Source organism: Tiliqua scincoides, chromosome 6 (genome assembly GCF_035046505.1).
Source record: "Tiliqua scincoides isolate rTilSci1 chromosome 6, rTilSci1.hap2, whole genome shotgun sequence".
NCBI lineage: Eukaryota > Metazoa > Chordata > Lepidosauria > Squamata > Scincidae > Tiliqua > Tiliqua scincoides.
This window is the reverse complement of record NC_089826.1, coordinates 71,364,974-71,382,024: the sequence shown is the minus strand read 5'-3', so window position 1 is coordinate 71,382,024 and position 17,051 is coordinate 71,364,974. Positions and strand designations below refer to the sequence as shown.

At 43.0% G+C, this 17,051-nt stretch overlaps 1 protein-coding gene across 1 annotated transcript in view; it reads left to right on the top strand.

Moving 5' to 3' along the window:
- UBE2K (ubiquitin conjugating enzyme E2 K) overlaps window positions 1-17,051 on the top strand; it is a 34,081-nt gene extending 17,030 nt beyond the window's left edge. Inside the window, 6 exon segments of the mRNA XM_066632371.1 lie at window positions 6,553-6,646; window positions 9,363-9,421; window positions 11,750-11,832; window positions 12,656-12,755; window positions 15,304-15,432; window positions 16,068-17,051. Coding sequence (XP_066488468.1) covers window positions 6,553-6,646; window positions 9,363-9,421; window positions 11,750-11,832; window positions 12,656-12,755; window positions 15,304-15,432; window positions 16,068-16,142 — 540 coding nt within the window. The 3' untranslated portion in view covers window positions 16,143-17,051.

Genomic DNA, 17,051 nt, shown 5'->3' with positions numbered 1-17,051 from the left:
CTCTGAGCAGGAGCAGAGTCCTACTCGTGAGTAAGAGCCCAAGGGTCAGGCATTTAAATCAAAGTTGAAAGTTAACTGCACCTAAGGTAGCACCTAATCGAAGGAAGGGAGGAGGATAAAGTGGAAAGCAGGTTTTTCTACTTGTTTAAATTAAACCTATACTTAACTCAGGTTAAACTTAATCTAAGTTAGAACATAACCTAAACAGGTCAGTAAATTGGGACACAGGATCTAGAGGGCAATAAATAATTAAACCCAAATAAAAACTAGCTTGAGGTTACAAAAACAGTCCAGCCTAAGAGAACAGAACTAGGAGGGAAAGAACCTAGGAAGGGCCAATTCCCAACCCATTAAGAGCCCCATTAGGCTAATCCAAGCAGTCCATTCAGGAGCCTGCAGAGTAGGTCACGCCCATCAGCAGCCATTTGCCTTCCTGAGCTTTTGTAAACTCACCTGGGAAGGCCAGCCCCCTTTCAATCAGGAAGGAAGGAGGGAGGAGGAGCCAGCCAGGAGTATAAAGCTAGGCTGGCCATCGCGTGAGGCTCTCTGCAGACGCGTGTGGCCTCTGGGAACCCAGTGCCTCGGGAACTAAGTGCCAGGTAAGGCATAAGAGTTTAGCATCTGGGCGAGTTCAGCAGCAGGGCGAGGAAGCCAGGGCCCCATACACTGCCCTTCCTCTTCCCTTGAGAAAAGGGCTGCTATCCAGTGTACGGTTTTTAAAAGGACCCCTAAATAAAACTACTACAACAACAAAAAAGCTATGCAGTCAGACAGCCAGCAGCAGGGTGGGGGCTATCCAGTGTTCTGCATCGAGTGCCACATGTATGATTATATGCCTCTGGGGCATAAGTCATGGGTGTGTCCTCGGTGCAAGGAGCTCCAGGCTCTCAGGGAACGCGTCCGCTCCCTTGAAGCCTTGGTGGCCGACCTGGAGAAGCGCAGGCAGCCAGAGGAGGACCGTGGGGAGACTTCCGGGGACGATCAGGCTTCGTCCCAACCTCAGGCGTGCAGCTCCTCGGCTGCCCGGGTGGGAAGTCTCGGGACTGGAGGACGTCATCCTGGAGAGGAGGAAACAATCCCCTAGGGGGGACCCCTTCTCCAGGGGATGGGCCCGTATCCGAGCGCACTCGGGATACTCCTCGGCGGGAGGGGGGTCGGGGGCTTCTTGTAGTGGGGGATTCGATTATTAGAAACATAGAGAGGGGGGTTTGCGATGGATGTGAGGACCGCATGGTGACTTGCCTGCCTGGTGCGAAGGTTGCGGACATCACATCTCGTCTAGACAGGCTAGTAGACAGTGCTGGAGGAGAGGTAGCGGCTGTGGTGCATGTCGGCACCAACGACGTGGGCAAGTGTAGCTGGGAGGTCCTGGAGGCCAAATTTAGGCTTTTAGGCAGGAAGCTGAAAGCCAGGACCTCAAAGGTAGCGTTCTCTGAAGTGCTACCTGTTCCACGCGCAGAGCCAGCTAGGCAGGCGGAGATCAGGGGTCTCAATGCGTGGATGAGACGGTGGTGTAGGGAGGAGGGGTTTAGATTCGTTAGGCACTGGGGAACGTTTTGGGACAAGCGGGGCCTGTACAAGAGGGACGGGCTCCATTTGAACCAGAATGGAACCAGACTGCTGGCGCATAACATTAAAAAGGTGGCAGAGCAGCTTTTAAACTGATCCCTGGGGGAAGGCTGACAGGAGCTGAGGGGCATCCGGTTCGGGACTCCTCATCCCTATGGGATGAGGATGGGGAGGTTAGAGAACAACAAGACAAAGGCAGGGTAGGAGAAGATATTGGGAAAGGTAGGGTGATGGGATGTGATAGACGGTTTGGCACAATGAGAGGATGCGGGGACAAAGGAGCAAATAAGCAGCCCATCCTGGGGCATTCCGTGTATAAATGCTTTTATGCGAATGCCCGAAGTCTACGAGCAAAGGTGGGAGAACTGGAATGTCTGGTGACAAGGGAAATTATTGACATAGTGGGCATAATGGAAACCTGGTGGAATGCGGAGAATCAGTGGGATACCGCAATCCCGGGCTATAAACTCTACAGGAGGGACAGGCAGGGGCGTGTTGGAGGTGGGGTGGCCCTTTATGTTAAGGAAGGGATAGAATCCAGCAAAGTAGAGATTGAAGGTGAGTCCGACTCCACCGTAGAATCTCTGTGGGTTAAATTACCAGGCTTGTGCAGCGATGTAATACTGGGGGCGTGCTATCGTCCTCCAGACCAGAAATCTGATGGGGACCTTGAAATGAGGAAACAGATCAGGGAGGTGACAAGGAGGGACAGGGTTGTAATCATGGGGGACTTCAATTATCCTCATATTGACTGGGTCAATTTGTGTTCTGGTCACGATAAGGAAACCGGATTTCTTGACGTGCTAAATGACTGTGGCTTAGATCAGCTAGTCACGGAGCCCACCAGAGGACAGGTGACTCTGGATTTAATTTTGTGCGGTACGCAGGACCTGGTTAGAGATGTAAACGTTACTGAGCCATTGGGGAACAGTGATCATGCTGCGATCCGTTTTGACGTGCACGTTGGGGGAAGAATACCAGGCAAATCTCTAACAAAAACCCTTGACTTCCGACGTGCGGACTTCCCTCAAATGAGGAGGCTGGTTAGAAGGAGGTTGAAAGGGAGGGTAAAAAGAGTCCAATCTCTCCAGAGTGCATGGAGGCTGCTTAAAACAACAGTAATAGAGGCCCAGCAGAGGTGTATACCGCAAAGAAAGAAGGGTTCCACTAAATCCAGGAGGGTGCCCGCATGGCTAACCAGCCAAGTTAGAGAGGCTGTGAAGGGCAAGGAAGCTTCCTTCTGTAAATGGAAGTCTTGCCCTAATGAGGAGAATAAAAAGGAACATAAACTGTGGCAAAAGAAATGTAAGAAGGTGATATGGGAGGCCAAGAGAGACTATGAGGAACGCATGGCCAGCAACATTAAGGGGAATAATAAAAGCTTCTTCAAATATGTTAGAAGCAGGAAACCCGTCAGAGAAGCGGTTGGCCCTCTGGATGGTGAGGGAGGGAAAGGGGAGATAAAAGGAGACTTAGAGATGGCAGAGAAATTAAATGAGTTCTTTGCATCTGTCTTCACGGCAGAAGACCTCGGGCAGATACCGCTGCCCGAACGGCCCCTCCTAACCGAGGAGTTAAGTCAGATAGAGGTTAAAAGAGAAGATGTTTCAGACCTCATTGATAAATTAAAGATCAATAAGTCACCGGGCCCTGATGGCATCCACCCAAGGGTTATTAAGGAATTGAAGAATGAAGTTGCAGATCTCTTGACTAAGGTATGCAACTTGTCCCTCAAAACGGCCACGGTGCCAGAAGATTGGAGGATAGCAAATGTCACGCCTATTTTTAAAAAGGGAAAGGGGGGACCCGGGAAACTATAGGCCGGTCAGCCTGACATCCATACCGGGTAAGATGGTGGAATGCCTCATCAAAGATAGGATCTCAAAACACATAGACGAACAGGCCTTGCTGAGGGAGAGTCAGCATGGCTTCTGTAAGGGTAAGTCTTGCCTCACAAACCTTATAGAATTCTTTGAAAAGGTCAACAGGCATGTGGATGCGGGAGAACCCGTGGACATTATATATCTGGACTTTCAGAAGGCGTTTGACACGGTCCCTCACCAAAGGCTACTGAAAAAACTCCACAATCAGGGAATTAGAGGACAGGTCCTCTCGTGGATTGAGAACTGGTTGGAGGCCAGGAAGCAGAGAGTGGGTGTCAATGGGCAATTTTCACAGTGGAGAGAGGTGAAAAGCGGTGTGCCCCAAGGATCTGTCCTGGGACCGGTGCTTTTCAACCTCTTCATAAATGACCTGGAGACAGGGTTGAGCAGTGAAGTGGCTAAGTTTGCAGACGACACCAAACTTTTCCGAGTGGTAAAGACCAGAAGTGATTGTGAGGAACTCCAGAAGGATCTCTCCAGACTTGCAGAATGGGCAGCAAAATGGCAGATGCGCTTCAATGTCAGTAAGTGTAAAGTCATGCACATTGGGGCAGAAAATCAAAACTTTAGATATAGGCTGATGGGTTCTGAGCTGTCTGTGACAGATCAGGAGAGAGATCATGGGGTGGTAGTGGACAGGTCGATGAAAGTGTCGACTCAATGTGCGGCGGCAGTGAAGAAGGCCAATTCTATGCTTGGGATCATTAGGAAGGGTATTGAGAACAAAACGGCTAGTATTATAATGCCGTTGTACAAATCTATGGTAAGGCCACACCTGGAGTATCGTGTCCAGTTCTGGTCGCCGCATCTCAAAAAAGACATAGTGGAACTGGAGAAGGTGCAAAAGAGAGCGACTAAGATGATTACGGGGCTGGGGCACCTTCCTTACGAGGAAAGGCTACGGCGTTTGGGCCTCTTCAACCTAGAAAAGAGATGCCTGAGGGGGGACATGATTGAGACATACAAAATTATGCAGGGAATGGACAGAGTGGATAGGGAGATGCTCTTTACACCCTCACATAATACCAGAACCAGGGGACATCCACTAAAATTGAGTGTTGGGCGGGTTAGGACAGACAAAAGAAAATATTTCTTTACTCAGCGTGTGGTCGGTCTGTGGAACTCCTTGCCACAGGATGTGGTGCTGGCGTCTAGCCTAGACGCCTTTAAAAGGGGATTGGACAAGTTTCTGGAGGAAAAATCCATTATGGGGTACAAGCCATGATGTGTATGCGCAACCTCCTGATTTTAGCAATGGGTTAAGTCAGAATGCCAGATGTAGGGGAGGGCACCAGGATGAGGTCTCTTGTTATCTGGTGTGCTCCCTGGGGCATTTGGTGGGCCGCTGTGAGATACAGGAAGCTGGACTAGATGGGTCTATGGCCTGATCCAGTGGGGCTGTTCTTATGTTCTTATGTTCACTGTTATATCCAAACCTGTCACCCCCTCCCACCTCAGTGCCCAGCAGCAATAGCAAACAGTTCCTGTCAACAAACTTTCTCACCAGCTGTATTGACTAGGCTATTTTGCCACCCTGCTTCCAAGCTTCCCTCCACAAACCCTTTCAGTTTACCGCAGGTTATATTGGTCCCCAAGGCTTTTAGGGCAGTTGTGTGGTTGCTATTAAATCCTGAGATTACCAACATCCTTTTGTTAAAGGAACCTTCTAGCTAGTGCATCTGCTTGCCCTCTTTATTTATGAGACTTTGCTGCTTCAAACACAAATGGTGTTTGATTTCTTCAGATTATTAAACATTTTGTTTGCCATAGGTGCATTTCCTGCTCCTCCCCTCCCAACAATGTTGTATGAAATACTGGAGTGAAATGGTTGCAAGTCAAATGTGTGTGAGAATGTGGCTGAATCTAAGCTGTTTGGCTCTGCCAAGTATCCACGTGTACAGACAGACAGAAATAATGTTATACTTGTAACACATTGATACTTCCTTGCTGACTCCGTAATTAAAATGATCTAATCCCATTTTTTAAGCACCAGCCTAAAACTCTGCTGTAGTGTTAAACTAGACATGTATTCAAATGTGTGCTTCTGGATCTTGATTTAAAAAAAAAATCTTTTAAAACAAATAGCATGGGTGCCTGAAACAGTGGTAGGAGTACTTTAGCACTTAGCTCCTGCTAGTTCCTAGCCTGATCGTGTACTCCCCATATTCTGTTGGTGATTTCAATTTAAACATTTCAATTTAAAACTAAAAGTTTTTTGAAAACTATAAATAACACCTTGCAGCTCATGCAGTTGGGTTAGGAACTGTGACAGGGCTGAGTCCTAAAGCCTCCTTGTGCCACCATGGTTTTGGAACATTTCTCGTGCTTCTTCCCATTCTGTTAGAAAAGACCAAAACATTAAGGGTCAAAATCATACATTTGTGTTCACATCTAATTTGATCTTTAAAACAGACTTGTGAACTACTTTGGGAGGTCCTTGTACTGCCTTGGGATTAATAATTGCTGGATGAAAGTGTGTCTTAATTGGATCGTTTTTAATGTCAATTTTTTTATGTCTGGGGTGCACCTGCAATTTAAATAATCACTGGCAATTTTAAAAAACAGACTGAAATCCTATACACATTTAGGTTACTTAAATCACATTGAGTGAGATTAAGGGCGCAGTCCTAACCAGCTTCCCAGCACTGGCCTAGCCGCAATGCAGTCTCAAGGTAAGGTAACAAACATGCCTTTACCTTGAGGAGGCCCCCTTGACTGCCTCCTCACCGAAGGATGCAGTGCATGCCACATTGGCACAGCTAGGCCAGTGCTGGAAAGTTGGTTAGGATTGTGCCCTTAAGCAGCTTATCCATGAGCAAGTTTGGAGCTGTAGTCCAATTAATAATTTCAGCTAGAGATACTGCCTATGTTCTTTGTGCCAAAACTTATTTTAATAGATGCATAAATAGTATTTCAGCATTATATTTGGTGGTGATTATTATTATTAAAATTGTTTATGTGGGTTTGGGTGTGAATCTATGCATTGCCTTTTTTTTTCAGATTACTGTAAATCTACTGTAAATCTATATGAGAAAAATTAAGGAAATTCTAAGAGACAATCAAGTACATATTAGCATCTAATTTTTTTCTTTTTTTAAAGACAAGCAAAAATCAAATCAAAGTAGATCTTGTAGATGAAAATTTTACGGAACTAAGAGGAGAAATAGCAGGACCTCCAGACACTCCATATGAAGGCAAGTAATATTTTTTTTATAAACTGACAATTCAGATCTTTTAGTTCTGCAGTTTAAGTTTGTAAAAAATAATATGTATCAAAATGGGAACAATTGAACTAAAATACTTTAGTCATTCAAGTGAGTAAAGATTACTTCCTTGATGCTTTTGTTGGTGTGTTCGCATTTTCACATCATTTTTGACTGGAATTTTGTGGGCAGCCAGTTGAGTTCAGATGTGTTCAGATAGAAACTGAAACATCCAAATACTTAAGAGGTCCCAGGGCATGGTCTTAGGGCACTCAATATAGTCATGTTGCTGAAGCTATAATTCTCTGTCTGGTCTGTGCTTAGATTGGTGGCTTCCTGAGAATCCCATATATTGTATGTTGTCTTCCACCATAGATGAAAGACAAAATACAGTCATCCCCTCTTAGTCATGGAAGATAGGTTCCTGCTGCTTCCATGGATACCGGAAACCGTGGATAGCATTGAACCCTATTCAAATTTCCCCCATTGCATTTATGACTCACCTCTTCCTTTGCAAATGCTTTGCAGAATGCAGCTATTTTGCTTTGCTTGCTACAAAACACTGAGAAAATGAAAATAGACACTGAGAACCCTAGACTTAAAGCTGGTAGACTGAGGCTACTGGAAGCAGCCAAGAGAACACTAACTGAAAGTGGAGTCTATTTACAACAACATGCTATTTATTGAACAAGTCAACACAGAAGAAAGTTATATTTCTCTGTGTTGATAATGGCCAGTTAGCTGCAGGGTGCAATTTGCAAAACTGGATGACCTGACCACTCAGGAAGTAGTACTGGGCCCTGGAGGCCAGGTTCCCAGATTAAGCATGCCTTCCCTGTCTGGAAGGGAACTCCATTACTACCTAAAGTAGTGGTTCCCAAACTATCTGGGTGTGTATGCAGGGAGGGGCGATCACATGATTACATCGCTGACAGGGCCAAAAGGGTTTTTTCAGACTTGCCTGTGGCAGCGCTGGCCTCTGAGGTGTGTGGGGAGCCCCACAGATGCCTCTGCATGGGTCCCCAAGCCTCAATATGGCAGTTTTAGTAAAAATATTGCTACTTTCGGTTTTTGTTGTTTTTTACTGTTTGCAGCAGTTTTGAGGCTTGGGGAGCCCTGCAGTATCCCCAGAGGCCTGTGCTTCCATAAGTAAGTCTGAAAAAAACCATTTTGGCCTCAGCATCGATGTGATCATGGCAATTGCGTTGCTGCCGTTGCCATTGTCCCACCCCCAAAGGGTGCAGACACAGGGCTTCCCCAATTTAAGAACCTCTGACCTAAAGTGATTACCATTTCAAGCAAACCTTCAGAATGTCCATGACAGTTTGACATGAGGCAACCATGCCCAAAGGTTCTATATCTAGTTGAGCAGGTTTCCCCAGAGTAAAGAGGGTTAGAAATCCCATGAGCTTTAGGTTATGAGCAATAATGAGGAATGAAATCTAAGAGAATAACAGCTTCCATCCATTTGCAATTTGAATCCAGTGCAATTGCTACCAATGCTTGTTCTAGAGAAGCATATTCAGAATGGCTACAAAAATCTAATTTGAAACCTTTCCAGCTAAATGTATTAATGGAAAGTTTGTAAATCTTAATGTTCTTAAATATTTGTAAGCTAATGCAATTACACTGTTCAATCCTCTAGCATTTCTTTTTCCACCTCCCAAAGTGTATTGTAATGTGACTTTTCCTGTTCAGATATCATGCTGTCTTTTCAGCTTGAATTTGCCTTACTTGAATGTAGGTATCCGAAGCCGGGGAACTGTATTCTCTCCAATACAGTGTGCACCATTAATACTGTTTTATTTCTTTGACTCTGTTGTGCTGGTTACATTTTTAGAAAAATGTAGAAAAAATCCTGTGCTTTGCAGTTGCATCATGTGCTGCCTCATTGTCATTTGTGATTGGTAAAGGTTTCCAGATAGTTCTTCCTCAGTTTCTAAAAGAGTTCTCATCCAGTGTTAACAACATTTATTGTTAGCCTATTCTGCTGAAGATCTAATGATTTTAACGTCCTGTTCATTCTGATTAACTTAAATGGACTATGTACTACTGTTACTAATCATCCTCCGTGAATGTTATTAAAGTACTCCTACTTCCCTTTCAAATAATTACATTACTGAACATAAAGTATCCCAAGGTTGATTAAGGGAGGGAGGTTCTTTGAAGTAGAAAATTTGCCTTTTGCCTGGATTGACCATTTTTCTTAATTCAAGTAATTAAATGGTATTGAATCAGAGATTTTGGTTAAAATTCAAAACCTGGCAATTTTTGTTGCCATAAGGTCATACTTTGAGACAAAAAAACCTGTATGTTGATGCTTAATATCATGGGTTGTGACCTGTTTTTGCATCTGGGCTTTGTTATGTTGTTGTCTCATGGGCTGTCACTTAATTGAAATAAATGCGAATCTTAGTGAATTGACTCAGAGGGTGACCAGTTCAGAATAAGGGAGCAATGACCATATGAAATATTCCAGAAAATCATTAGTACAGTCTGTGGCTAGCACTATGAAAAAAATCTGCATTTCACATAGAGAGAAAACTCTGGAAACATTCACATTTTGATTATTTCTGTCTGAAATTGAATGAGCATAAAATTACTTATTTTTCCAAGAATGCCGCTTGATTCGCTTTATCAGAGGACATCATGTTCAGGTAAGACAACTCTAGGAAAGAATATAACACCTATGTTTTGTCTCTTGTAGGAGGAAGATATCAACTAGAAATAAAAATTCCAGAAACATATCCATTTAATCCTCCGAAGGTACTGTGAGCATAATTCCTCTGAATAATTTAGTCTGGATTGCTTCTGTTTAGTACAGTGGTTCCCAACATTTGTACCCCTTCATATTAGCACAATATTTGTAATTAATATAGTTGCTATTATTTCAAATTTATATATTTTCAGCTACTGTATATCTGATGATACATGAATTGATGACCAGAAACTAGCAGGTGCTGGGACTCTTGCAGCACCTGGCTTGCCAGCCCCACAAAGCATTCCAATATAGACTTGCCTTTTTCTGCCATTATTCAGTTATTACTCAAGTACTCCTAAATGTCCTGGCGTGTACCCCAGGTTGGGAACCACTGGTATTGTAAATACTTTGGGCAGGAGGTCTGGTCTAGAGGGTAGAGCCTCCATTTGCCTGAAGATTAACATCCACAAGGTCGCCAGTTCGAGGCCACCGGCACCGTGCGACCTTGAAGCAGCTGGCAAGCTGCAGCTGAGCTGTTCCATCTGCTCGGAGCATGGGAGGATGGAGGCCAGAATGTTAAACCAGATTGGAGTGTAACACCTTGAATGTAGTGGTTCTTGAAAGAAAGAACCTTCTTTCAATTTGTAAAAATCCCTGCGTGGATTTAATAAGCCTGCCTATGTAAACCGTCTTGAATAAAGACCAAGAAAGGCGGTATATAAATACTGTATATTATTATTATTATTATTACTTTGTTATATATAGCTATGTAGGGTGTGTGTGTGTGTGATTCCCCCCCCCCCCCCACAATCTTTCTAAATAGGTAGAAAAATCAGTTGCTTTTTGTCAATAGTCTTTGGTCACAAAATACTGCACAAAAACAAAGCACTGGTACAACTGCAAAACAATATTGCCTTAAAATAGCTTTGTTGCGAGAGACAGGTCTGCCTATGTTGTGCATGGATTTGGAACTCGTGGATTCCTTTATCTGTGGGACCTCCCAAACCTTTGGACGGGCAGACTTGGACTCTCCAGAGGCGATGGGAGCTGAGCTCTCTTCGCCCCAGGAGAGTCTTCTAAGGCCCACAAAGGCAGCACATGACTGCCTGCTGCCTCCGCGGGCCTCAGAATGGCCATTTTGGCCAAATAAATAAAACATACCAGTTTCCCTTGGGAAGACCAAACCCCTGCGGATAACCTGGGCCCACTGCACTTTTTTTTTGTCTCCTTGCTTGATAACTTATGCAAAGGCCATTGCTTTTTGATCTGGGTAGGATAATTTAGCCTGCAGTGCTGTGCACACTTTTGTTGGAGTAGACCCAGTTGAACACAGTGGATTGTGTAGGATTGTGCTGCAAGAATATTCTTTTTAAAAATATGTACCTGCGTTGAGGGTGTGTATTGATTGGGAATTGAAGACTATTTTCTTGGTTCTTTATCATGATGAAACCATACGCCATTATTGAACTAGGTGACAGTTGCAGTTCCCTGGTAGAGGAAAGGGGGGCATTCCTTATAGAATGGGCACGCCCTTGCACCAGCACAAGGTACGGTCAACTGAGTAATGAAGTTTTCTCACGTGGAGGACTGACCATTAGCTGCAGTCTGGCCCTACCTCAGTAAAGAGTGGATGTGAGCTTCTGGGCTTATTGCCCACACATTTACTTTCAAATTATTTTTTTTCTTTCGTTTCATTGGAATTTGAGTCTCTTCCTCTTTCTCCCCACTTGCCTTGTAGTTAGGGCGCAGGGGGAGAGAGATATTTCGGTGGCAGCTCCTCAGGAGAAGCTGCATCAGCGTCTGGAATTGTGACATGCCTGTGCGTATCTAAAGGCAGCCAACTTTGTAGCAGAGTCCAAATCTGTCCAACAGGCAGCGTTAATTGACAGACCAACGAGCAAGTGTCACAGAACTCAAATTTGTAGTCTTGTTACAGGCCTCCAAGTTGATAGATTCCTTTCTTATCTACAGACCTTGGTTCTCTAGATGCTCATAGGACCCAAGCTATGGAATGTAATATGTGTTCATCCCCAAAGCAATCCAGATGACCGGAATGATGTTTTACCTGTTTTTGGACTGCACTTTTCCATGAAAAAACAGTCCTGTATATAGAAAACTAGTGTCTCAGAGAGAGAGGGCTTGGCCATTCTCTCTGCCATCTAGTGTTCTATATGCAGAGATATTTACTTTTTTAGTATAGAGAAGCATTCAGTCATGTGAATCCACACCTGTGGTCTGAAGCTGTGCCATCAAGACACAGGTTTACAACCTCAGCAGCTGTTTGTGAAAATTTGTCTAATGGAAAAACCATGTTGCATTTAGAAGCTGTTCGGAATCCTCTAGTTGTGCTGCTTAGCAGCTACATTTATAGAAGTTTTTGTTTTATTTTCTAGGTGCGGTTTATCACCAAAATATGGCATCCTAATATTAGCTCTGTCACTGGGGCTATTTGTTTGGATATTCTAAAAGATCAATGGTAAGTTAATTCATAATCTTTGAATAATTGGACTGCCATCTGTTGCATATATTGAATATGATTGAAGAAACCTTGTAGTACATATGAATAGTTAATTTTTAGTCTTAGTTCCTGACTTACGATTTCAGTAAAAAATATAGGAGGTGATTACTTAAGGTTGACTGAACAATACCAAAATAGGATTTGTCAATCAGGATCACTCCTATAGGTTTCCTCCTGCACTTCCTGTTTTTCTTCTAACCATAATTTACCAGTGTCTGAATTCACAAAGCATGGTTAGTAAAGTAACCCTTACTTACAAATATGCTTCAGATTCAAATCATGGCTTGCTTCAGTCAACGTTTTGAACAAGAAGCGTTTTAGCCTAGCCTTCTCCTTGACATGCTAATTTATGTGGAGGAACTATCATCTCTTCTCTCATCCGGAAACATTCTACTGTGTAAGCCCCCCACCTGCAGTTTGAAACTATATTGTTCAGATCCAGGTTTGCTATCTCCGTGAGAAAGAGGCCATAGTTTCAGCACTGATGAAAAGTATGCAACATGTATTCACTACTATATTCAGCAAACTGGCAAAATGTGGCAAATAAGTAACTGAGAGCTCTCCTGTTGAACACTGAGGTTAATGTTTAGGCAAGGCTGTGAGTGGTAAGATAAGCCATGTACTATCGGACCGGCAAAGATGTGTTGAACTGCACAGTTGTATATTCTAATAGTATTTTTTGTATGGTGTGTGATATGTATGGCTATTGCTTCTACTTACTGTGCAATATAGAGGAGGAACCAGGCTCCATATGAACTTGTTTTCAAACTTTGTGTTTCAGGGCAGCAGCAATGACTTTACGGACAGTGTTGTTATCACTACAAGCACTCTTGGCAGCCGCAGAACCCGATGACCCACAAGATGCAGTGGTGGCAAATCAGGTATGATGCCTGAGGAAGTTATTTTTCTCTCTTCCTGCGGTAGAAGGATGCTAATAGTTGCCAAGTTGACCTGATCTATAATTACCTATTTTAGGGCGCAATCCTAACCCCTCATGTCAGTGCTTTCCAGCACTGGCAAGGCAGTGCCAATGGGACGTGTGCTGCACCCTGCAGTTGGGTGGCACTTACGGAGGCCTCCTCAAAGTAAGGGAATGTTTGTTCCCTTACCTTGGATCTGCATTGCCCTGATGTCAGTGCTGACAAGGATTGCGCCCTTAATGTATTAAATCTGCATGAAATGGACTAGTGAAATAAATGCCTGTTTCCAAAGTGAGCATTCCGGATGAGAAAGACACCTGTGTTGTTCTCCACAATTCTAGGATGAAAAAACTGAGAAAGAAAACGGCTCTGGTCAGAGCAGAATGGAAAAGAAACAAGATCATAAGACTTATTTTCAGCTAATCAGACAGACCATTCAGTTGCTAACTTTTAATCCTGTAGAAATGTATGGGCTATAATCAAGGGGCATGTGCATGCATATGCATTTATTTGAGAGAGTGCCTCTCAGAAACTGCTTGCATAGGAGCCCCCAACTTCAAAAAGCAGTTTGGGAACTTCATAGACTTTTAAAAAGACAACTTTGCTGGTAAGAGCACTTGCTCCCTTTGAACATTTTCTTTACTAACAGAGCAATCCTATGGGTGTTTACTCTGCAGGAAGTTCCACTGTATTCATTGGGACTTAGTTCTAGGTAAATGTGAACAGGATTTTAGTCCACATGCTCAACATACTTGCATTCAACTGTGTTCACTTTCTCTGTTTGTTGTTAAGATACTTATACAGGATTTTAAACAAATTGATATCCAAGCAACGTCAGTAGTGGCTTAAAAAACCAATTATATAATGGTTTTGAACTTGTCTCATAGCCACAAGTAATATACAAATTAATTAGGAGTGTGTGCATCATATTTATGTCATCAGAGCAGTTGAGCCAAATTCTGCAGTCGTACTGTGTAACTTAAGGCAAGGAGCAATTTCCTACACATGGTACATCTCGAAACTATTATTCTGAAAACTTTCAGAATCAGTCCAATCAGTGGGAACAAGTTGTGCGTGGACACTGTGTAATCTGAAAGGGAGTAGAGAAGAGGGTGAAGTGAGGATGAATGCAGCTGGACAGGTCTGCTGTGAGCTGTTGTCACATCTAGGGTAAATGGTACTGTCTTTGGCAGTAGGTATCTAACACTACTGCGATACATTTGCCTTCAGGTTAACAAGTCCCAAATACTGACTGTCCATCATGCTTTGCCACATCCACTCTTACTTACAAATGTTGTCATTTAACAGACTTGATCACATTTGATTGGTAGATCAGCGCTTTGTATGAATATAAAGTTTCAAACTGGGAATTTCCCAAAGTTAAATGCTTGCCGGCATCTGAATTTATCCAAAAGATTTTTCACCCAGTTCCCTACTTTCTATGTAGTATACTGTGTTCGTTGTGCGTGTCTAGTTGGACCCCATAAGGTTCACCAACTGAAGTGGGTGTGTGCACACCCACAGTATCTATGTAGGAATTTTGTCTTGTTTGAAGAAGAAAAGAAGGAGAAAAAAAGCTTTTCACTTTTGTCAGCATTAGCAACCATTTTCATTAAAAGTTCTAAGCGGTTCATACGTGTTACTTTGTTTAAGAACCTATTTAAACATTCTGTAAATGTGAGATTATTTTGGAAATGCACTTGGGCTGTGAGAAGGAAAAACTAGTACAGGTTGGCCATCCCTAATCTGGAACTCTGAAATCTGATGTATTTAATAAACTGCAGTTTTTTTGATCGCCTACATGACTTTAAAACTTCTGATTTTTTTGCAGTCTGGCAGGTGCCTGTCAGCATTGCACACTGAGGCACTAAGGAAACCTCAAACCTGGCAGCTTTTGTGCTGGGTGTTCCCCCTGCTGCAATCTCTTAGTTCACCCTCCCCTCCCCCCGCAGCAATCTCGCAGGCTCAGCGGAGTGTGCTTTTTCTTGGCCCCAGCATCATTACAGAGCTCTGCTCTCCCCTGAACTGCCGCTGCTCTTAGCACTGCCACTGCGGCTGAAGAAGCAGTCAGACTTGCAAGAGAGGTGCCGCTCCTTGCAAGCTTACATGTGAAGTCCTGTGGGCCTCTGCTTTGGCTCTGCTGAAATTTTACATGTTCTCCATTCAGACCATTACTGTTGCTGAGAAGCTATCAGGTGTGCAAATACAGTACTAAAAAATCTGGAATACTTCTGGTCCCAGATATTTCGTATAAGGGATACTCAACCTCAAACTGGAGGTTTGTACCTCAAACTGGAGTCTTGTTTTGCTGAGGTATTTTCACATACGTTGCAATTGTTGCTTGATAACATGTATCTACAAGCAGAAAACTTGGGCATATGTAACTTGAATACATGTCAAGCTAAGGCCAGGAAGTTAAGACCCTGTGATAAGCTGAGGTGATCTGAACATACAGACTTCCTGAAGTTTGACAGTTGTATGAATTCACTTTTTTCTTTCTTTGATATAGTACAAACAGAATCCTGAAATGTTTAAACAGACAGCTCGACTTTGGGCACACGTGTATGCTGGAGCACCAGTTTCTAGTCCAGAATACACCAAAAAGATAGAAAACCTTTGTGCTATGGGTTTTGATAGGGTAAGCATAACTTCTTATGTACATAACAAGACAATAGCATGCATTCCTGCTATGGGCTGGAGATAGCTTCGGATTAAAAGGTGCTTACTTAAGATACTGTTTTGCTGTCTCTTTCCTTGCTTACAGAACACTGAAGCTTCTGTTAAAAAGATTCTTAACTGGGGATATCCGTACCCGTAGGGGATGTTGGACCAAAATGTTGGGGGTATGGGACTCAATCTCTGAACACTTAAAAAAAACAAACTATTGTTAGATTAGGTTAACTATCACCATTATCAATACAGATTAAGGTGTTCTGCTCCTAGCCATCCAGACATTTGGCTCCTCAACCAGACTATTTGTCTATCTAGCTCTGTATTGTCTACAGTGACTGGTAATGCATTTCCAGGGTTTTAGACATGTCTTTTGCAGTCTTACCAGAGATGCCAGGAATTGAACCTAATACTTTCATGTGCTTCTACATTAGTTCAATGTAGATCCCCTCCCCTTGTTTGCTGCTTCAAATATTCAGGGAAACCTAGCTAACACATGATTGTCTGTTAAGTGTATAACCTTAATTTCACAATCAAGCTGATATGTTATTTTTCCTTCATTACAACGTTACAGGGGTCCTCTCACTTTTTTTGTCTTCACAGAATGCAGTAATAGTGGCCTTGTCATCAAAATCATGGGATGTAGAGACGGCAACAGAACTACTTCTGAGTAACTGAGCCATGTGTAGAGAACTGCTTCTGTAGTCCAGCTCACCTCTCCTTGAGGATCGTCACCATCTCTTATTTTTAGGTTTCGATATAGATTCTCTTTTAAAACCAGCATTCTTGCCTGATGCTATCTGGGCACTATTGGAGACTGAAAAAACTGCTCTGTAAATAAAGCTAATTAAACGTCTGTGTAAATTAAAAAGGGGGAAATACTTTAATTTTTTCTTACTAAATATTGTAAATTCCTTGAACTTGGCTAAAACGATGGGGGACATTATGTCTACTTTAGTGTTAGCAATGTGACCAAGATTAGCAGGAATTTGAGTCAGGATTTTGACTTTAAGAGTTATTCAGAACACATCTGATTGTGTCCATAGTCATCAGTTGTTGTCACTCATCCCAGCTACCTTACCGTTTTTTAAAATGGATCCTATGTGCCTGTGGACTGACCTTATATTTGCATGCTTGTACTTTACGTAGACACTTAAAAAACAAAAACAAAATAGGGTAAACTGAACAGAGCACCATTTGAAGTACTACAGTGTTCATTCTAGTAACTTTCCTAAGACTTTCCAGATGTGCTCATAGATAACAATGACGGCCTACTCAGAAATGTTTTCACCATCTTATGAGTAGCAGTCTGGCATACCTTCCTCCCTTATCCCCTACTCCACCTGCACACACAAATCTCACACTAGAATCTCTTCAGAATCTGTGGGTATGTGCCATTTAAAGTAGCCTAGTTTTCCACTTTAAGTGGTATATTTTGAATAACCGGTAAAAGTGTTTCAACCATTGTAATTTCTACACAGTTGTATAAAGGTTTGGTATATTTGGACATAGCACAAACAAGTGGACCTGCTCTTTTGTTTTCTTATGCAGAAATCAAACCTCTCAATAAATTCTGGATAGAATGAA